At 39.8% G+C, this 24,056-nt stretch overlaps 1 protein-coding gene across 1 annotated transcript in view; it reads right to left on the minus strand.

Moving 5' to 3' along the window:
* NCKAP5 (NCK associated protein 5) overlaps window positions 1-24,056 on the minus strand; it is a 406,910-nt gene that overhangs the window by 129,439 nt on the left and 253,415 nt on the right. The window contains exons 7-8 of the mRNA XM_087733741.1: window positions 20,675-20,765; window positions 2,086-2,235 (exon numbers count right to left, since the gene is read on the minus strand). Coding sequence (XP_087589867.1) covers window positions 2,086-2,235; window positions 20,675-20,765 — 241 coding nt within the window. The remainder of the gene's footprint in view (window positions 1-2,085; window positions 2,236-20,674; window positions 20,766-24,056) is intronic.

Below are 24,056 nucleotides of genomic sequence, written 5' to 3' on the forward strand. Positions count from 1 at the left end.
TTCTGTATTTAGATCCAAACATGATTATAACTGTTCATGTTTTACTTTTAACAAAGTCCTCAAGAACAAAATTCCAGAGTTTTCATTTGATCAGAACACAACTCAAAATAAAAATTATGCTGCAAAAGAGCCTTCACACTTAACTAAAAATGTATAGGCCCAATGATGAAGTCTTTGTTTACCGAGAACCTGCATATGCAAAATGCCACTAAGATCGTTCTAAGGCATTCATTTATCCACACATATAACACTACGTAGATACTTGAACAGAAGAGAATGGAGGAAACACTTTATAAGTTAAAAATATGCCTTTGTACTCATTCAAAATTATATTAAAATACGCACTTCTATCAAGGAGCACAAAATAAGTTCATATATATATATAGTGGTCACAGTCTTACCTGCACCTTGTGCATGGTTGCCTAACAAACTTTAAAACTTTTGTTCTAGTTAGGAATTACCACAAGGTGCACTATTTTGCACATCCTAATTTTCCAGAAATGCACTCAAAATGTAGAGTGTGCAGTTCTCCATGTAGTCTACAAGGAAATAGATTTTCCACAATCTAGCAGTAAAAAGACCTGAGCTCTCCCAAGCAATCAGTCCAGCAATTAAAAGTTGAGCAATAAACTACAATGAAGCAACACTGATTTTTTACAACAGTGGTTAAACCACCTATATTAGTCTTACAATATTAATAATTGAAACAAAATCAGTAAAAACAATTTTTATTATTAAATCATAGAATCATAGAATCGTTAAGGTTGGAAAAGACCCTTAAGATCATTGAGTCCAACCGTTAACCTAGCACTGCCAAGTCCACCACTAAACCATGTCCTCAAGCACCACGTCTACCCGTCTTTTAAATACCTCCAGGGATGGGGACTCAACCACTTCCCTGGGCAGCCTGTTCCAATGCCTGACTGCCCTTTCAGCGAAGAAATTTTTCCTAATATCCAACCTAAACTTCCCCTGGCGCAGCTTGAGGCCATTTCCTCTCGTCCTATCGCTTGTTACTTGGAAGAAGAGACCGACCCCCACCTCGCTACAGCCTCCTTTCAGGTAGCTGTAGAGAGCAATAAGGGCTCCCCTCAGCCTCCTCTTCTCCAGGCTAAACAACCCCAGCTCCCTCAGCCGCTCCTCCTAAGACTTGTTCTCCAGACCTTTCACCAGCTTCGTTGCCCTCCTCTGGACACGCTCCAGCACCTCCATGTCCTTCTTGGAGTGAGGGGCCCAAAACTAAACACAGGACTCGAGGTGCGGCCTCACCAGTGCCGAGTACAGGGGCACTGTCACCTCCCTGGTCCTGCTGGCCACACTATTCCTGATACAAGCCAGGATGCCATTGGCCCTCTTGGCCACCTGAGCACACTGCTGGCTCAGGTTCAGGCGGCTGTCAACCAACACCCCCAGGTCCTTTTCCGCCAGGCAGCTCTCCAGCCATTCCTCCCCAAGCCTGTAGCATTGCATGGGGTTGTTGGGACCCAAGTGCAGGACCCGGCACTGAGCCTTGTTGAACCTCATACAGTTGGCCCCGGCCCAACGATCCAGCCTGTCCAGGTCCCTCTGTAGGGCCCTCCTACCCTCCAGCAGATCGACACTTCCACCCAACTTGGTGTCATCTGCAAACTTATTGAGGGTGCACTCGATCCCCTCATCCAGATCATCAATGAAGATATTGAACAGGACCGGCCCCAACACTGGGCCCTGGGGAACACCACTCATGACCAGCTGCCAACTGGATTTGACTCCATTCACCACCACTCTCTGGGCCCGGCCGTCCAGCCGGTTTTTAACCCAGTGCAGAGTGCACTTATCCAAGCCATGTTCTCAGCTGAATTAAAATAATGTATGTAGCTCTTTTTAAAGATACCTGATGCTTAACATTAGAGAGGGAGCCTTTCAGTGGTTCTAAGACTAAGTTCCTTGTTCATCCTTGGTAAATGAATCATAAAAAAATACCCCATAACACGAGTACAGGTGAACTGTGAAAGATTAGATTTATACTACAGGGTGATTCAGTGCCCATAAATGAATGAGGCAGGGGATAGGGTGTTCTGTTATGTGCGAAACGATTGTACTTACCTCCAGAGCTTTCAAACGCTCCAATAGCAATTTTGTCTTTTCTTTTTCCTCTTCAGTGCTGCTGCTTTCACTTCTTGAATCTTCATCTGCTGGTGTGTGAGTTTTTTCCATGCCTTCTTTACATTTCCTAGTGTCTTCTGACAGCTTTTCCTGAAATGATTTTTTAAAATGTCATTACTCACAGGTGGAAATGAAGTTAACTATGCAAATATCTTCAAATCTCCCTTGTATATGAATGAAAAAAAGACAGAGCAAGTTCCTAGTTACGTGATTACAGTACTAAATAATTGGAGTCATGAAGGGTCTATGAAACGTGCTGCCATGCCAATTCTGCAAAAGTGTATGCACAACTTAACTGCTACATCTGCTTAAGATTTTTAAAAAGTGGAACTCATCATCTTTTTAATAAAAGAACTTCCATTTTCTTCTTTAAAAGTTGCAATGAAAATTGAGCATACCAGCTTTCAATAGAAGTATTATGCCACTGAGATATAAAGCAGTTTATTGAGCAAAAGCTAACATATGTTCACTCCTAATGTATTTCACCTTTCTTCATCTAGAGCTAATATTTGAATTACTAAATAATGGGCTGAGAACCAAGCTACCATCTGAATACTGATTTCAGATCCACACTAATATATAACTGAAGAGAATCAAACTGACAGCAAAATTTTCTGAAGTGCCCCAGTCTATTACGAGTCAGTCAGATTGGGTTATTATTAGCTGCTGCTGCTGAGTGGACTATGGCTGCTGAGTTTTACAAGAGGTCTATAAAAATCATAGGATTGAGCAGTGAATCCTACTAACTCCATTAATTATGTGTCCAAGTTCTGTGTTGAGAGAGAGAATGAGACAGAACAAGCAAAACATCAAGACTGCAAGCAGGCAATGTAAAATATTGCCCAAAACGACAAGGCAAGCATAAGGGGAAAAAAGAGAACTACACAAATGTACAGAGTGAATTACCATCTGAGTGCAACACAAAGTGGACAGTCTCTACCTTGTAAACCACGGTCTCTAACTGTATAAGCAGATGCAGTGTGACAACTAATGAGAAGATTAAGAATGGAAAATGTGAGGTAAATCAACATTAAATAATGGATGTCAACACAAATCTAGAGAAGTCCTTTAATGAGCATTTAGTTTTCTTTGTGTGCCTTTTTGATAATTCTTATACACAAAGGCACATACTTTCATGATCTTTGGGTTAGTCTATAAGTGAGATGTTATTTCCTGTAACTACTACAGAACACAAACTCTGTCTAAGCATAAAAATATGTATTTTCATGAAGAACTGATCCAGCTTGAATAACTGTGCAAATATAATTCTTTGAGAGTTAACAGCAAGACATTATCTTAATTAAAACCCATAAACACAACTGAATTAAAAATCAGCACTGTGAATCACATTTCTAACAATGTCTTTTTAAAATATTAACTAGCTTAGAAATTGACTATTACTATGTTAAAACTTTAATCAAGAATCAATTTTATAAGCTATGGGCTTAATCACTGAAAACTGTTACACAAACCATGAGGCACAGATCTCATTCCGAGCCTCAAAACATAGACGTCAAAGAGCCAATCCATCAGGTTTCCAGCTTTAATGCTACCCTGATTACAAAGGAATCATAAATATAGTAGTTGCTTTTTTTCTTTTCTTGCATGCTACTCACTGGTGCAACGATCAAGCATCTGTAAAAGAGAAACTAAACCATCTTCCCTTCAAGTTGCCCCGATGAGTGCGTTGACATAAAACACTTCAATGAACTTGGGGAAAAAAATGGACAAAGGTATCTTTTTGATGTAATTCAAACACAAGCAATCATTTTTAGGAGAGAATGTGACATTAATTAGATTTTGCTAACAATGGAAGAAAATATAAGCATCTGCACAGGGACACCTTTCCTGCTCAAACGAGAGGGCAGCAATTTCAAAGGACAAGTAGAAGAAAGCATAGGTTAGGACATTTCCTCACAGAAAGGGGAGTAATGCAACTTCTCACAGAGTTAATCCCAGTCACCTGAAGAAGTAACCCATTTATCTTCTATTTACAAAATTTGATGAACTCTGCACACTAGTGGCATAACCAAGAATATACATCCTTTTTTCCTATGATGTGCACTAGAATACCTCAAGATACTGACTACTGTTTGAGCGTCTACCCCTGCTTGAGTGTTTAAGTACAGCTCACATATTTTCAAAACTAGTTTATTACTGAGTAATAATAAACAAGTTTCAGTGTTTCAGGCATGGGCTAAAAAGGTCCCTGATATGTCACCTACCTCGAAAAGCTGCAGAATAGAGGAAAACATTACTAACCTTAGAAATTGTGCTTAGGCATGCAATTTACTGAGGGTGCTGTCCCGTCACCTTAACCAGTTCTACTTGGGTGACATACAGAAAGGGCAGAGTGGAAAATCCACACTCAAGAAAGCAAAGAAAACAGGTGCTTCTTAAATACCCTTTGTGCTTAAAGTCCAGTCAAGTAAGAGGGAGGACGACAAAGGCTTTTGGAACAACAGAATCCTCTTAAGAGTGAAAAATCTCTGTAATATCAAAGGCAGCTGCCTGCTGGGAGGAGGCAAGAAGGGGCAGAGGGAGGGAGTTGCAAGAGGAACTGTGCGTCTCCTTCATGATGTTGATCAAATCCTGCAGAAAGCTCTGGAGTGACCATGCTGAAGGTAGCAAACAATGGCGCAGAGCAGCTTATTCCTTTTTTTTCCTAGATTCCTATACTTCTTATGTTACCTCGACTAAAGACCGTATTTTGAATCTTCTAACCAGCCTCTGTTGGCATACCAGTCTCTGAGGCATACCTCACGTATTGCACAATTAAAGGCAAGCTGGGTTTTCAAGCTGAACAGCAAAATACTCTCCAGGTCAGAAGTCCAGCAAAGGCAGAGTAAGTGCTATCCTGCTGATCAATGCAGTTTCATTTCTGTGAAAAGGTAACAGATAGAAATGGTGGTCTGGAAGTAAGCTGGACAGGTAAAAAATAGGGGGGGGGTGGTGCAAAAAAAGCAACAACCCAGCTCTTGGTCTCCCCAGACCAGTAAGAGTTTAAGACACATGCCTGTACCACGAGAGGATGCAAACACAGCAGCCTGATGAGAATTCTACAGTAAAGGCTCATCTAATGCTCTGTGTCAACAAAGTGACAATAAAAATATTAAATATTCAAATTTTACTAAAAGGAAACTAGGATTATTCTGCTCGCTGTAAACCTATTCCCACAGAAATTAATGAGAAACTTAAAATCAAGTCCCACATTGTGTAAGCTTCTCAAGCTGGTTTAAACTGTCATTGCTTTTCTGAAACTAACAGTATTTTGCAAATCTAAAATGACATCCTGCCCTGACCATTATTTCTAAGTATTCAGTTTGTTCTATAAATCAAACAAATAGTACAGTGATGATGAACCCTTTGATCAAACACTATAGGCCCTATAGCCAATAGGAAACAACAGATGAAAACAGACCCTGCAGTCTGGAAATGGCAAGCTTTCTAGAACGAATGAGAAGATATAAATCACTGAAGACATTGATCTATGAAGCTGTACAATACAGCAACCTGACTGAGACTTATCAGAAAGCTGGTTTTCAGTTAGATGAAGTAGGAAGGAGCAGTATAATACTCTCTTTCCACTAACAAATAAAAGTAACAACAATAAATTAAGAGAGCAGGAAATCCACCTGAAATTCCAAATGATAATTTACTGGAATTTGTAGAATATAAAAAAAATGTAGAAGATAAAGCCAATCTTCTCCCTTCCACCCCCTTTCAGAATACTGAACAAGAAAGTGCTTTCACTGTTTATAAACAAAAGAAGTAACTATAGTAATAGAAAAGATCATATGGAAGCTTTCAAAAGATCTAGAGACCAAACTGAGAAATTACCTCTGTATTGGGTTTGCGAGGCAAGGGTTTGGCAGCAGAGAGGCTACAGGGGTGGCTTCTGGGAGAAGCTGCCAGAAGCTTCCCCTGTGTCCGACAGAGCCAACGCCAGCCGGCTCCAAGACGGACCCGCCGCTGGCCAAGGCCGAGCCCATCCGCGACAGTGGTAGCGCCTCTGGGATAGCGTATTTAAGAAGGGGGGAGAAACCCTGCAGAACTGCAGCGGGAGAGAGGAGTGAGAATATGTGAGAGGCACAGCCCTGCAGACACCCAGGTCAGGGAAGAAGGAGGGGCAGGAGGTGCTCCAGGTGTCGGAGCAGAGATTCCCCTGCAGCCCCTGGAGAAGACCATGGCGAGGCAGGCTGTGCCCCTGCAGCCCATGGAGGTCCACGGTGGAGCAGATCTCCACCTGCAGCCCCTGGAGGACCCCACGCCAGAGCAGGGGGATGCCCGAAGGAGGCTGTGACCCCATGGGAAGCCCACGCTGGAGCAGGCTCCTGGCAGGAGCTGTGGCCCTGTGGAGAGAGGAGCCCAGGCTGGAGCAGGTTTGCTGGCAGGGCTGGTGACCCCGCGGGGGACCCAGGCTGGAGCAGTCTGTTCCTGAAGGAATGCGCCCCGTGGGAGGGACCCACGCTGGAGCAGGGGCAGAGTGTGAGGAGTCCTCCCCTGGGGAGGAAGGAGCGGCAGAGACAGCGTGTGATGAACTGACCACAACCCCCATTGCCCGTCCCCCTGCACCTCTCAAGGAGAGGAGGTAGAGAAATCAGGAGTGAAGTTAAGCCTGGGAAGAAGGGAGGGGTGGGGGGAAGGTGTTTTTAAGATTTGGTTTTATTTCTCATTATCCTACTCTGATTTGATTGGTAATAAATGAAATTAATTTTTTTCCCCAAGTCAAGTCTGTTTTGCCCATGCCGGTAACTGGTGAATGATCTCTCCCTGCCGTTATCTCAACCCACGAGCCTTTCGTCATGTTTTCTCTCCCCTGTCCAGTTGAGGTGGGGGAGTGACAGATCGGCTTTGGTGGGCACCTGGCGTCCAGCGAGGGTGAACCCACCACAACCTTCTCCTTCATCCCAAGAAAGGCAAAAGGCTGCCGACCCTCTGGACACAGTGTTAGTCATTGGGATGCCTTTCCTCTAAGACTCATCACCTTTTCAAGAAACAGAGAAGTGTCAAAGGGACACGTAGCCAGCTATTTCTTAACCATTATTATTTCAGAAATTATTGTACTGTTAAAGTTTTATTGGTAGTACCATCAGTTGTCTCTTCTTTGCCCTTTCTTCTTTCTTAAGATGCTTTCTAGGAATTAGATGCACACACAAAGAGAAATGGAAAAAAAAACCAAACCTTTAAAATATTGCAATTTGTAACTATGAAATTTCAAACCAAGAGTAGTAAATGTCAGATGACACAAAGAGAAAAAAAAAAGGTAGCTAGCAAAAATCTACTCTAGATTTTCTTTTTTACAGTGAAAACCATGATTAGGCACTAATTGGAATAAGGGCTCTTCTCTGGTAGTAACAACAAATACATGATATGAAATGATCTTATAGTTCCCCAGGTAACTCGTGTTCCAATTTGTCCTAATTTGAGATTTTACAATGCAGGAACTACCCAGCCAAGGAAGAAGCCTTTAAGAAAACAGAAACCATTAACACCGTTAAGCAGCAGGTGGGCTTCCGCAGGAGGAGGCCAAACAGCACCAGCAGCAGGAAGGCACCTGCCACAGCTCTCGGCAATGGGAAATGCCAGGTCCTGCACTGGGGCAGAGAGAACCCGGTGCACCAGCAGAGGCTGGGAGCCAACGGCATAGGAAGGCATCTGTTGCAGGGAAAAGAGAAGATGAAGCCACTCTTCTTGGAAGTGGCACGATGAAAAGACCAGATACAATGGACACAGCTTGGAACATCAGAAATTGCAATTAGATTTTAGGAAAACCTTTTTTTTTTTTTTCCTCCGGTGAGGGTGGTCATATGGTCACTGGAACAGATTACCCAGGGAGGTTGCTGAATCACAGAGATATTGCAAAGTTCACTGGACAAGTGGCTATAATAATAAAACACAGCATAATCTAATCCTGATATAACTGGATCTGGACTCTACAGTAATGATTATAAACAGCAATCTTTCACACGGACACGTGACAAAATTCTGCCTGAACCAAACAAGAACTAAAAAAAAGATCAAGATCTTTGAAATGCTGATTTTCCCTATGAGCATTGGATGACATGAATTGCTTGTCTGGAAACTGATAAGTAATAATTAGAGATGACATCTTTGCTTATAGAAGCTAAAGATCATTTTCATGTGATAAACACAAGTTCTCCAGAGAAGTGAAGTGTTTCAGATGCAATGCGGTAAAGATCCTTCAGATATAAACGATCTGTATTTCAATTTTGGGTGTCAGACTGTGATGCCTGAGTGTTTTTTTTTTTTTCCTGGATTCCTTTTAATTCTTCAGCTTCTGAAACTTATTAGAGACAATGGTTTTATAATGGTTACAAATTCAAATTCTTCTGAGAGTCATGCCTGCAATTTTTCAAAAAAACACGTTAATCACACGTTTAACCAAAGAATAAAATACATGTAGGATATATAATTAAATAGTGCTTATGATTGCTCATAACCACTTATTTGAGAAAAAAAGTCAAAATGATTCACAATGTAGTTATTACTAGATCATATACAGAGGTAATGGTAACAGGCATCCAAGAATCCAGTCAATACTGAACCCAAGGTAGGTGGCTAACTCAGCATCTCAAAACATTTAGCACTTCCCATGGTGTCACAGAAGCTTCCACAGGACTTTCTAAATAAGATATTTATTAAGTAGTTATCTTAGATTTCAGTGACTGAATTTGGTGATCCAGGTACACTACACTACACTTCCAACACTCTTTCCTGCTATAATAAAGGCAGACTCTTAACCTCCAAACCCAAACTGCAATTTACAAATCCATGTACAGAATTGTTTATGGAATAATAAATTGTGAATGTTTTTTCTTGCAAGGCCATTCTATAGTCTTGATGTATTCTTAGATGCTGTACTTTCAGTGTTGTTTCCACTGCAGACCTCCTAGTGTTCAGCACTATTCTTCACTGCGACTGAGAGATATGAAACGAGAATTTTCAGGCTGTTGATGTAGATAAAAACTGTAGATGAGGGTTTCTTTGTACTTTCATGAAAAACAGCCCCAAGCTATGCACAAGTAGCTCAGTCTGACTGCACAAGCTAAAAAAAGGAAGCAATTGCTCCAAGGACTGCTGACTTAAAATTCCAACAAGGTTAAAATTGTTTTCCAGTGGCACCTTGCTCCCCTGTCTCCCCCCACCATGATCTTTTTTCCTTAATCGTAATTAATACTTGTTTACTGTGGCTCGATCCCTCTTAAATATGCCCTTTGAAATTTTGCAGTATCTTCTGATATGCTCTATAACCTATTTCATTCAGCGAAACCTGAGATGTATAAAAGACACTTGTATGTTAAGTCAGAGCAATGTGAAGTAAGACTGATGGATTCACAAAGTGTTTCCTGCAAGATGCTTGGTACAGGAGTAGTCACTGACATCACTGCGATCTGAATACGTCTGTTCCATCCCCAACATTTTTCTTTCAATTTTATTTATTTGCTAATGGGAATCCCATTAAACATCATGACCCAGGTCTGGAAAAAAATGGTAACTGAGCAAACAAGTTAGAATGCAAAAAAAATTACATGCAACTAGACAGTGCAATCTAAACGATCTCTGAGTATACGGCTACAGATACGACTTCTGGTTTTACCTTGCTTACCTCTATCTATGTATTCAGCTGTTTTCTCTTGCTTTATTTTCTCCCAGTGGAAGGATAGACCAAAATATAGCTTTGCTTTAGATAGCACATCAGTAAGTGTAATAATAAGATATTTTTGTTTAGCTAACAGCTTTTGTTCAGAACAAGCTGACCAAAATTGAAGGAAAAGAAAGGAATGCACATATATCACAAAATTTTACAGAAACATCCCAAATTGTTCACAGTTCAACATTACCGTTGTCAGGAACAACATATAAAATTCTTCTTTTTCATCTCTGGATTTCATTTACAAAGTAAACAGAGTGAGCAGTAACATTCCCTAGATTAAATACATGTGATGGATAAGAGAACAAAGTACTTTCTTTATGTTTCTGATATGAGCCTCCTACCACCCGCATATCAATCTAAATGTACCACATATTATTCTTCACTCAAAACACTTCTCGCTAGTACAAGCTATCACCCCTACTGAACAGTTCTGCAGTAACATTAATAAATTTCCTGATGATGCTTTTATTGGCTGTTCCATGCATCAGAAACATCTATTTCTTTTGAAAAAGTTCAGATCAAAAAGGACTGTAAAAGAAGAAAACCTTCACAGTGAAGTTCACTATTAAGTGTAGTTAACAGATCAGTAAGAGTAGACGGAGTTTTTTGTCTTCAGGTCCCCAGCTGAATGACATCACTCCAGGGTGCCAAAGTGAACTACGCTAACCTGGCAACAAAAATGTTGCTGTTGACACCATCCTGTCTTCAGTGAATGGATATTCATACTATTGTCCTGGTTTCAGCTGGGACAGAGTTAATTTTCTTCCTAGTAGCTGGTATAGTGCTGTGGTTTGGATTTAGCATGAGAATAATGTTGATAACACACTGATGTTTTAGTTGTTGCTAAGCAGTGCTTACACCAGGTAGGACTTTTCAGCTTCCCATGCTCTGCCCGGTGCACGAGAAGCTGGGAGGGGCACAGCCAGGACAGCTGGCCCAGACTGGCCACAGGGCTATGCCGTACCGTATGGCGTCATGCCCAGTATAGAAACTGGGGGAGTTGGCTGGGGGCAGCGATTGCTGCTCGGGGACAGGCTGGGCATCGGTCAGCGGGTGGTGAGCAAATTGCATTGTGCATCGCTTGTTTTGTATATTCTTTTATCGTTATTATTATCATTTTTTCTTCCTCTGCTGTCCTATTAAACTGTCTTTATCTCAACCCATGGGTTTTACTTTTTTTTTCCCAATTCTCTCCCCCATCCCACCAGGGCGGGGAGGGTGAGGGAACGGCTGTGTGGTGCTTAGCTGCTGACTGGGGTTAAACCACAGCTGTCAACAGCACCCTCGCCCCTGGCTCTTCATCTGTCAGAAGTGAAATCAAAGACTGACCATTCTGGAGGTGACTCTTCCAAGCCTGTTTTCACACACAGTGGTGGCAGGGCAGCATGGCAGTAGCTCACCGTGGTTTTTATTCTATTGCCTTTTCAAAATGGAAGACTTCAGCTACACTGAATAGCAAAGTTATCAGCAGAAAAAAAAGTTGTTCTAGAAACTAAATTGTTCCTTCTTCATATGTGTATATATGATATTATGAGAAGAATATGCAGTGTGATTTTTCATGCATTCTCTTATAAATTGGTTCATTATAGTACCACACTTAAAGCAATCATCTTTCCTCCCATGAAACCTATAGCAGCATTTAAACTTTCCTGAAGGAGTTTGTAAGTATTAAAGTAACTACACTTGACTAAAATGACAGTATTAAAATATCTACCTTTGACTGAAGTACAAACAAGGCAAACTATTCTGAAAATTAAATTGAGTAAATTTTATGTAACAGCAATTAAGGCAATAGAACTACTCTGGATTTAAATTGCTAGAAATAAGCCAATTTTTCTTCCCTTTGCAGCCCTTCACTTTTTTTTTTTTTTTTAATAATGTCTTTTCACTACTTGGATGAAGGCCAAATTACTCTTTTTAATGAAATGAAAAACTTTGAGTGCAATTTTTTTTTTTTGCCACCAGAAAGTCTCCTAAGTACTTATACTTGTTGATCGAGTTTTCCATGGATGGTTTCTTTAGAGAATACCACAAAGAAGTTCAAAAGGACGTACCTGAAGATGAGCATTACCTAGTATTTTGGAATGACAGCAATATATTAACCGACTAGTTCTCACCATAAGCACAATTGCAGAAGCTGACCTAAGAAGTTACGTATGGGATTAGGACAAAAAAGTTAGTATATCATTACATAATCAGGTAATTTTTTACAAATGCCAGGGAGTAGTTGGTTTGTCTCACAACCTTGTCAGGAAAACTTCTGAAAGAAGCTGAGAATGCATCCTCACACAAAAATAAAATGTAGGAATCTTCATTCTGGATCAGATCAAAACTTCAACGTTTCAAATATGTTATTATAGTTTAAACTAAATATATTTAACTGAAATTAAAAACACTTTTCTTGATCACCAGTGCACATTCTTTCCAAAATAAATATACTGCTACATTGCTAAGTGCATTCTTCTATAAAAATAATTTTCAAAGAGAGAATGTTTGTGAATACAGCATAATCTCCTTTTTTTTTTTTTTTTCCTCAGAAAATAGGCAAGATTTTAGGTTTTTTTCCAACTTTTTAAAATTTAAAAAATAGCATTGCTTTCTGCTGGTTTGAAAACATAAATGAATCACAGTTCAAAATGCAGAGTGAACAATATCTTTTATGGAGATGTGGAAATAGGGAGACAGCAAGTGACTTGGCCATATATAAGACCCAACCTTGGAATACTAAGGAACACAAACCATTTATTTCAACTTTTCTGTGCAAACATTTCTGTCACTAGACAGCTGATTGGAGTAAATGGTCTCTATTATTTCTTATTCATTATCCTTGCTCAGAAAATGCAAAGGATTAGACAGATAAAAATGCTACTTATTTACTTGCCAGACCCTCTTGCCCAACCAGACCCTCTTCAATACCAGCCCAGGACGGGCAATGCTGTATCAGGCCAACAAAGCACGTCTGGATCCTGACAGGCATCTGGATAGGCTACAGATAGGTAAGACTACCTTATTAAAATCTTTTGGTCAAGAGCCAGGAGGCACACTACAGACCTGGGAGCTCTAAAAGCAGTGGCCAGATGGGAGATGACAACAACTCCCTGGGGATCTCATTGCTCTGCTGAGAAACAGAGTGGGGCTGGAAGTGGCACTGGGTCCCACAGCAAGCGTGCCGCAGGAGCACCGCAGGCTTGGCTTTGTCACACAGCCGGAGCGTGGGCTGCCCTCAGCCGGCGTGCCAGCACAGCCCCGCTGCTGGTAGCCCTGATTTGACCTGCGTGAGGAATACATGCATATAAAGAGCAACAAGTTGGCCTTCACATACAAAGATACCAGCATCTCTCCAAGCAGCAGATAGATTCTATTAAAACTGATATTTGCTATAAACTCCAGGAGGTTATTCCAGTCTCTTAGGACTACCAAGCATGTTAGAGCCATACCCTTTTCTCTCAAATACATCCCCTGAATTAGAAAAAAGGCAACCAGAACACCACCATTAAGGGCAAGATTAAGGCTGCAGGCAACCTGCTGCGCATAAATGGGAAGTCCTTGTATGCATTAGGATGACCTGTGTCAGTCAGGCTGTGAACCACATCATCATCTTGCTTTCCAAAGAGTGTCTCTGACTTTCCGTTATGCCTCTTTCATATGCATGGGGTTCAGGCAATGTATATGGGCTGATTTTTATGGATTAATTCCAAAAGAACTAGAAGAAAGATATAGCAAAAGACAGAAATGCTATATTGGAGAGGAAAATCTAAATGTAGGAGTACTATCAGTATAATACATAATAGTATCATCAAATCAGTCAATCCTCACCTCTTGTTACTGTAGATATATAGAGGATTCTGGGAAGGAAAGAACAGCTTGTTTTCTGAGAAACAGGCACACAAATGGCACATTTCAATTATGAGACTTCATTGTGTAAAACATAACTGCATTGCTTTGTTACGGTATTACAAACAATCAAAAAGGGAAAACTATTTGCACATACGTTCCTTGCAACAAAACTATAATTTGTAACAGTGTCTCTGTTACTCCATCACTCTCCTTTGGGGGCAAGAATCCAACCTCAATTTAGTTAAATATGGGAACAAACTTTTATCAGAATCCTTGCACAGTGGTGGAAAACTACAAGAAGAAAAGCCATAAGGAATTAGTTGCTACCGAGCTAGCCCTGGATTTCTCTGTACGGAAAAGCAGTCCAACAGCAAATGTTTGTGTCCTTGGCAGCCCGGGGTTTCCAGTGGAGCTCCCAAGAGAGCACGTGGTTCCTCTTCTGTCCTTCTCTGGGAGACAGAAAACTGCTAGGCTTTGCCTAGTAATATTCTCCTTAGTAGCTGAGGAGGCCGGGTTGATACAGTCTCCCGTGTGCACTTCCAATCCAGAGAGATAAGTTTAACCGTAAGGATATATTTCCTCTTTCTGCAATAGAAGTTAGCAGTAAAAATCCTATGTGGATTTCAGCTAGGGAATTCAACTAGTGCCTTTTTTACAATTCATGGCCGTGCCCCATCTATAAAATGTTACATATCAATGGCCTGAACATTAAGCGTGTATAATTTTGTCTTAAGATAAAATTATATTGCCAATAGATACAGTTTTTCTTCTCATGAAAGAGCTGTTGACACCAACGACTGTCCAAATTAGAAGTGACAGTCACAACAACTGTTCCACATTTGAGTCTCGCAAAGCATGCAGACAAAAAAGTCGTTTGATCTGGCCAACAATGCCACCTGAAAGGTACCTGTTATCACTTATGTAGTCACACCTCTCTGACACCTGCTTTGGAAAGCAACTGGCAGAACACTCCAGACTTCATGACTAAGTGCTAGAAGTCTTGCAGCACTGGAATTATTTTACCTTTGTATTGAAGTTATCAGTATTGAGTCTTTACAGATAAATCTTTCTTAGCTTTGGATAAGGCAGGCACATGTACATGTATTTATATCCAGCAAGAGGGCAGGAAATGGAACTGAACTTTCTCGTGTTCAAAGCCCCTCCTCCTGTAAAGCTGCAGTGTAGGTTAATGATTGCAATGGTGGTGATGCCCTGCAAATGGGACAGATGTGGAGCTGTGTGCCATTCTTCTCATGGTGCCCACTAAAGCCTGAGAAATCTCTTCTGAAGTCATTACTTCTCAAAATCTTGTCATCCCTCCAGAGCGAGAAAAAGAACAGAGCTGAACCACAGTCAGCCAGCCAGCTCTTACTCGGCGAGAAGAGCCCATCAAATGCTTAGGCTGCAATTGTTCAAGCAGTCTGCCACCACTTTGATGTCAGTGTAGTCAGATGGGTGCTGAAATGAGCAGTGAAGCAAAAATGAGACAGGACGCATACCACTTTCAGAAAGAAATGGAAGGAATCAAGCTGCTCTTCTGCACTGCACCCAGAGCCAAAGAAACCTGAAAAATGTCCTACTGTAAAGGCTACCTGTAATCCCCATTGAGACTTTGAGCCAGACTTCTCTTGGTGTAGACTCAACAGCACTGACCTCTGCACAGGGATCGTTCTTGACAAACTCGCTACCCTGCTACTCCTATCTTTCTCCTGCTGAATTTTTATAGTCAATCTCCGAAGACCTGCCGTGTCCACCATGATGAAAACCCCTTCTGCTAAAAAGTAGCCTAGACCATACCAGCTGGTGAACAAGCGCAGTCAGAGACACTCTGCACCAGCACAGAAGTTGAGGGATGACTGGGCCCATGACATTAGATGGGGTGAGTTTCAGGCTGAAACCCAGGATTTCAGTTCCTGCTGATCAAAAGAATGTGCCTGGTCCCCACAGCAGTATTTGTCTGGAGCATAAATCTCAAAGAAGCACAGTGGGGTTCTGAAAAGGTTACAACCCCTGCAGTCACAAGGTTTTATTTCCCGAAGTTGTTAATACGAATTCATGCACCAAAATCCCCAAACTACCAACAGCAAAAACTCACTTCCATATGTTTTAATACAAGACAGGATGGTTCCACTTGAAGACCATCCATGCTCCACTTTGAAATTGATTCATTTTCTATTAGAAGTATTCGTATGTTAAGCAAACTTCTTGGGGGAAGTAAGCGTTTTTCCAAGTTCACAAGGAACTACGAAAAGCTCTTTTTTTTTTTTAATCTCTTCATTATCTGGCTCAGTACTTACAATAGTTCCTGTTACCACAGAAGTAGCAGTTCATATATATTGATCACACCTTAAATATATCTGAGATTAAATGATATGTTGTTATCCTCTTTTTACAGACAAAGGTTAAAGATGGACAGATAAAGTGAATTTGTCCAAGGAAACAGAGAAATCTGTAGCAAATGAAAGAATCAAAATCTAGTCTTCCAAACACAGTGCCTTAAACAGCAGATCATCCTTCCTCTCTGATGTGACTGCACCACGTCTGTCCTGAGCTTTAGTGCACATATTGACAATTCCAGAATTATAACAAATGGTGAAATTACAACAAACTCTCTTCCTCGTCTATTTTGATCACTGTACACTGACATAAAGTCAAAAGAAGTTAAAAAAAAAATGAAAGGCTTTGAGTGATCTGTAATCAGGTCTGATTCTACTTAGATATCCAGTACCATGATCAAACAGGAAAGACACTTTAGTTTTTGATAGCCAAATCACAAGGACAAACTTAGAATCGTAGAATAGAATCACAGAATCATTTAGGTTAGAAAAGACCTTTAAGATCATCGAGTCCAACCATAAACTTAGGAAGGAAAGTCTGCAGGGTGCTTGTTTTAATGTCTTGAGTTTGAGTACTGCACACAATTATTTCTGGGATCACTCTCCCTCTTAGATAAAGTACTTGTGTCTTGAATGAGAAGAGTATTAATATATGAGATATTGGTTTGGCCTTTCATGGTCTTACTATTACGTGGACAATGCCTCTTGGAAACATCAAAAAAGCTCTTACATACTAGACCCTTTAGTCAAGTAAACTTTTAAGCAAGAAATACGATGGTTCACGGCAATTCAAATCACACATATTCTTGTCTACATTTACGTGAGCATTCATTATAAATCTTCCCTTGGTTATTATTATGTAAAATGATAACAGAGGAGACTTTTATTTACAATCCTGCTTCTAAATTCATTTACCCTGAAGAAATCACATCATCCATCTGAAAGTCCAGCAAATTAAATTCCCATAGGGCAGCTAGCTCTATGGAAAGGGTTAGAATATTTTGCTTCAAGTGAGAATCCCAGCAAGACCTAACACAATATTGCAATAATACTGCACGCTCTGGGCTCCATCTTATTATTATTCTTCTAACATGATCACTATGCAACATTTAATGTTCATTAGCAAGAATATTTATTCTGGAGTCAGGCATATTGATATTATAATAAGAACTCAATTTCATACATCCCGGAACAATAATTAGATTTGTAAAAAACAAATATGTAGACAATGGTCAATAGATCAAAAGCGTTTATTGCACAGAGGTAACTTTTATGACTTCAGATATTAACCTGAACAGGCTTCACACACTCAAACTAACTTACCGTGGTGCCAGAGAATATGGGGCGTATGTTGGTAAGTCACACTGGAGATCACCTAGGTCATGTCCTCATTTGTTATGAAATATATGGTTGTGTAACTGCAGTAAAATCTAATACTCTGTTGCACTGAGTACTGATCATATTGTTCTGATCATATCATAGTAATCACAGAGAACAGGTATGATTCAGAATATGTTCTATAAGGTAACTGATTGTAAAGGATGGCTTTCCAAACAATGGTAGTATTTATGTATTCAGTAAGTTTTGTGTATGTATATGAAGATATATATATATCACTTGGAATTCAGATCATAAGAATCTTTTTTTCATGTGTTAGCTCACATCTATACTTCACTTACAAATAAGGGATGATAATATGGTTATCATGTACCCAAAAACTTGAATACGTCAGTGTTTTTACGAAACATTACCTAGGTTGTACATTCAAGTTCTATTCCCATTTGTGAATTACCCTTATAAATATACCAAAAAAACTGTCTGAATGCATTTGGAAAGATACAAATGAAATGCTTCTATTGCAATATTGATGCCTCTTGACAAACCCGGACACAGTATTTGCAATAAAATTCGTCATATATTTAGATGACATGTTTGTCCACAATTTCCACACAGTTGGTTTCAATAACATACTAATGATTCATATAGTGCTTTTTAGTATGTTTTTCAATGTTAAAATACTTTGTAAGCATTTCAGATCACAGATTCTTTGCCAACTATTTGTTTTGAAGAGCCTTTCAGGTATTAGCTCTTATTATTACATGTGGTTGTTGCCTAAATCACACTGCATAGTTTTTACTGTGCAACTGAATAACAAACACACATCAAGTGAACCCATTTCTGACCTACAGAGCAGGTAGCCATACGAGGGCAGGAATGTGCTGTTTTGCATGTGAATAGAGCCATTCCTTGAAATTCCCAGAAAACAAACTATTTGTTCGAACTTTGTCATAAAAGTGAAAAAAAGGCATGTGAGGATGAATGAGTCAAAGCGACTTTCAGAAAAAACACAATGTCCATGGAAATGATCTGTATTTTTGACCTGTTTTACCAATCACAGGCTGGTATATGATGCAGTAGCCTAGCTATTCCTCCAGGAAAAGAAAAATCATTGCTTCTGAGTCATGAATTAGGAAAAGAAATTCATAAGAAAAGAAAATTGCATAGTGGCAATCAGAAGAAATGAAAATTGGTAAAAAACAAGCTGACTTTGATATCATGAGCAAAAACGCTCCCAAGAACAAGAGGAGAACAGGAAGAGAAGGAAGCTGTTAGGCAATGTGGAGTACAAGATCAAAAGTAATCCTAGAGCAATAGGTATATGGGTTGTTTAAGGTCCTGGGACAGAGATGGGTTCGCTCTATCAGAAAGCTAGGCTCAGGTTTGGGGAATCATCCCTGACTACCACCTAGCAGATTGAAACAAAACCCCATGTCCAGAAAGAAGGGAAAAAATGGTTAGACAGCAGATTGCTAGGTGGAGGGGGCTGTTTGCTAGAGCTGAAGGGAAAGAAAGAATTGTTGTTCTTGTTATTAACTGGGCAGAACTACCTTGTTCTTTTGTTGGTCAGAAAATAAATCCAACAGATTTTACACTAAACACACCATGGTACCCATTCTCCTGGCTGGTAGGAGACAACAAATGCCTATGTCAGTATGGCCCCAAAGGAAAAAAAAAATCACAAAACCAAAACAAAACCAAATTATCTTTTTTCAAAAATTAAGGAACAAATAAAACATGGAGGAAAACCCACACAGAAATATACAAGCACTGAAATTGGAATGACTAGTTTATCCCCCTTCTAGGAAAGCAGCACACAAAATTTCAAATTTAAAAAAGACTCCATAGCTAATTTATTTCCAGCTCAAAAGCAAAATAAAGAACACTCAAACCCTTGGTTCAACTGAAACCATAATACTTTATTGCTTTTCTTGTTGAAAGTGCAAAAAATAAACCCACAGAAGCTACAACCTAATTGTGGTACCACCTTACTGTGGTTTCCAAGGTAAGACAGCATACAGAAAAGCAGATAATAAAATCACTCCAGCTGTCTGTTATAAACAGACAGACAAGTAATCCACTCGAAGGAGAGACTGACACCAAGCCCACTTCAGAACACCCACTGTGTGATGGCAGGAGTGAGCAGGAAGTACAGATTTAAACTCTGAACCAAGAGGAGGGAACTGAGTTTCATTTTTGCATCCCAAAAGGGTAGTGAGTAAAATATGGATGCGTTTATCACCACTTTCTAAAAGCACAATGTTCTATTATAACTTCAACAAAAAGTTTAATTTGTCCTGAAATTAAATTTTACAGGCTATCATTTTAACAAGAAGAATTGATTATTTTGGAAGGTTAATCTAAAAGACTCTTTTCCCTCCAATCCAAGCTTAAAATGAAAATTTAATTACAGCGATAAATACTCTTTAATATACATTTTTGTTTAGCTATATTGCTGTATTTTTGATCCATCAGTTGTAAGAACAGACTAATATAACTAGAATTTTTGAAAAGTGTTTTATCTGAATGATCGCTACCTAATACAGACTTTAATATATTATTTCAGCATTTTATATCTTTATAAGGAATGCTTTCTGTTTAAAAAGATACAGGATAGGACTGACTTCATTAAGCGTTTGGGTTTTTTTTAAGAATTCATGTACAGAATACCTCATTAACTGGGATGTATTTCATTCCTGTTTCTAGACACTTAAAAAGGCTTTCCACCACCTCAGGTTCACTGCTTCCAGAATACAGCAGTACATTAGGAAAATGTAAAACTCCCCCTTCTTGTAAACAGCATAAACAGACCTGGTTCCCTTTGAGAAACCTCTAAAATCTTTGCTCTCCTAAATTCTGTCCTGAGACACTCTCTCTCTACACCAAGTGAGGCTGATAAAACACACCTTCCACAAGCAGCGGTAAGAAACTGTGGAGCTTGATATGGAAACCTCACACCCAGTAAGAATATGAGTGGATAAAATTATCCATTACAATCTGAAAGTCAAGTTGTCAAAAGCATCTATGTTTTCTAGAGATGCTGGAATATATTACTTAAAATATTAAGTGATTTAATACTCTTCAAAACTAGTTTCTCTGTCCCCTGTTAACTGTGAGGAGCAACAACTGCAGATAAGACAATGACAATAAAAATGATAAACCTTAAACTGTGGTGAGAGAACATCTGCAAAAATGCAGATGGTACGAACCACCACTTACAAGTATTCATAACTAATAAACAAATACAGGAAACACTGCCAGGCACGTTTACTTCAGTAGCGCAATTTTTGTTTTAAAGAACTTTTCTATCACAAGAAAACAGGTAATAAGTCACTAATACCTGATATACCTTCATGATATTGACAGTTCCTTCTCCATTCTGGCCTGGCGATCCTTGGCTCTGTAGCAGATTTCTCACTGTCTCCTCCATTCTAGAGAATGAAAATATTTATAAAAGTCAACTGTATGGAAAAAAATTAAGAGTTGCATTCAGTGTTTTTGTTCTTTACAAGAGCCTAATGCATCCATGGCTACCATGAAATTAATATTTAAAGACAATCCTGGCCTTACAATGTTCTCATACTCCACGTTATGAATAACACATTAAGGGCACTCTTTTATCTTTTGAATATGCACAGTAATTAGTTGTATTGTTAAAATCCTACTGGAGCTCAGTTACAAAAATTAAAAACAAATGTGTGCAAAAGACATCACCTTGTCAACAGTGTAACCAAACACCATGATAAACTTACTGTTGTTTAGGAACAAAATCAGTCAGATTGAAAAAAAAACAACTGCTGTATTTCTAGCCAATTGTCAGTTTTGTGCAATTTAGACAGACTGTCAAATACATTACTACTATTTACTCTCTATATTATAGGTGCAGCAGTGTGTGCCAGTACATTTGTTTACAGAGGCACAGCTGCCGAACACATTCACCCTTCTCTGCCCTTTCAAAGGGATGTAAAAAGCAAGTGTAGGCTACAATCTGGTACTACCATCTCATGAAAACAAAATCAACTTCAGTTCCATCAGTGAAAGAAGGAAGGTTTGCACTTTCATTTTCCAAGGTGTTAATAGAGACCATCAAAAACTGTCTTTGATCTACATGCATTCATCAAGCATGTTAAAACTGATAATAACGCTAACCCTCCTGAATGGAGGCTGAACAGAATAAAGAGTTCTGCTCCTTTGCACAATAGGACAGCTGGGGATAACAGAAGCCACCTACGAAACACTGGTCCCATTCAAGGTAGATCAGAAATTGAATCCGTGGGCTTCAGAGATGTCACCGAGGCTGACCACAAATAAAGGGTCTGGACTACAGCTGCTTTCAGCTCTGTGAGTACCAGTAAGAAGAGGAAAGGGATCAAAAGCCAGAGAAGCAGTGATGAACACATGGACACAAAGACGCCGGGTTTTATAACAAAAAATGCTCAGTGCCAATTCCAGCTGAAGGTCCTCACACTTCTCCCACTCCCCATCTCCTCATGCAAATTCTCACTCCTCTACAGCTTCTTCAGCTGTGCGGATGCAACAGTTTTTCTCACCCTCACTTTCATGCTTTCTGTTCTTTTCGTTTGAAGCTGTCCCCATCCCTTGATAGGAGCTGGAAGAACAGCCGTGCTGGAGAAGGGAAGCTGCTGTGGCATGGGTGTGTGGGTGTGTCCTGGTTTCAGCTGGGACAGAGTTAATTTTCTTCCTAGTAGCTGGTATAGTGCTGTGGTTTGGATTTAGCATGAGAATAATGTTGATAACACACTGATATTTCAGTTGCTGCTAAGCAGTGCTTACACCAGGCAAGGACTTTTCAGCTTCCCATGCTCTGCCCGGTGCACGAGAAGCTGGGAGGGGGCACAGCCAGGACAGCTGGCCCAGACTGGCCACAGGGCTATGCCGTACCGTATGGCGTCGTGCTCAGTATAGAAACTGGGGGAGTTGGCTGGGGGCAGTGATTGCTGCTCGGGGACGGGCTGGGCATCGGTCAGCAGGTGGTGAGCAACTGCATTGTGCATCACTTGCTTTGTATTTTCTTTCATCATCATCATCATCATCATCATCATCATTATTATTATTATTATTATTTCCTCTTCCTCTGCTGTCCTATTAAACTGTCTTTATCGCAATCCACAGGTTTTACTTTTTTTCCCACTGCAGGGGGGAGGGTGAGCGAGCGTCTGTGTGGCGCTCAGTTGCCGACTGGGGTTAAACCACAACCAGGTGACACGAAGGCAGAGCTACCTTAAGCCATATCGCCAGATACGCTGTATATTAAAACTGTGACCTTGAAAAAAGAGCCAGTATTCCTAGGCGTATCGGACCAGAAACTGCCTGCTGTTGTTTGTTTCTACTGTGTTTAAGGAAACATGACTTTTGTGTACCATTCTTTGCAAATCCAATTGAGCAGAAGAATTATTCACAGTGTATCAATTTTTTTTTTATTTCTAAGGTAACAATCCAGCAAGACAGCAAATATTAGCTAACTGCTCTGGCCAAAGGCCAATAACATTAACTTTTATATAAGCCTCATAGTCTTTCTGTTCTTTCAGTCTTATCAGAATGAATGGTATTGGCTAATTTAGCAATAATATGATGTTTTGCTAGGTTTTCTCCTTTCAAGTCAGCCAGCTACACTACTTTTCAAGAAGCTGGGTATTCATTCTACTCAGATGAACACTGACATTTTACTTATTTGTATGACTTTTTTTCTCATTGATGTGCAGACTTCTGCACTGCCAGAATGCCCACAGAATAGTTGGACCATCTGTTGACCAAATGTGAATAAAAACAAGCCAGCTCTAATCTCTAGTGCAGACAGTGGTGCAGTTTTTCAGTTGCAGATTGGAACCATTTCTGCTCATAGGCTGACCTTAATCAGATGCCTTTTACACAAAAGAAATCATTTTGGTTCGTAATATAAATTCCTGTGCAGTCCTCATCGAATTATTTCATTTCTTAACATGCTTATCATTTCATTTTTAAATTAATGATGTAGTAGGATTCTTAATTATTGTTTTTATATATGCATACACAGTTCCAACTCTAGTCCTCCATAAAGTTCTTACAAATTAATAAACAAGCAAAAATGGGAGAAGGAATAGATTAAACTATCAGCAAAAATCAGAGTTTCTCAATTTAGGCCTAATAGTATTAATGAAAATATAGTCTAGTTGCATATTGGTATCATCAGTTAAACCAGCTCAGAAAAATTATGAAGAATTCTTAAATTCAATAGGTCATTTAATCTTCAGTCAAATTCAGACAGTCTATTTTGGACAACAGGCCCATCTTGATGAACAGCCTTATAGGGACTGGCGAGCACACAGTTTCATGTGGCGATCAGAAACACCTCCCATCAGCACTCAGATTTCTGTGCAACAGAAGAATCTTTGCAACATGACAAAGAGCTCAGTTAAACAAGGCTGAGATTTTTGTTGTTTTATTGTTTGCAGCTTTCATAAAAGTTTGTAAGAGGTGACAGCGATAAAGCTGAACCACAGGTATAACAGAGACACGGTCTGTGTGGTCATGTCACTATAAAACCATCACTGAAAAGATCTTACAAGCCTTAGGTACCCATGGAATATCTGAAAAAGGAAAGTGAAAACTAGTTTCTGTCAAACAAGGAGGTGAAATCTGCTTACAGTCAAATTTACTGCAAAGCTCTGATGGCCAGTGCTCTTGCAGTTTATAAGCTGCTGCCTCTTCACTAGCATCCCAGT

This window comes from Nipponia nippon, unplaced genomic scaffold (assembly GCF_047370975.1).
Source record: "Nipponia nippon isolate SJK-2023a ecotype South Korea unplaced genomic scaffold, ASM4737097v1 scaffold_5, whole genome shotgun sequence".
Lineage (NCBI taxonomy): Eukaryota > Metazoa > Chordata > Aves > Pelecaniformes > Threskiornithidae > Nipponia > Nipponia nippon.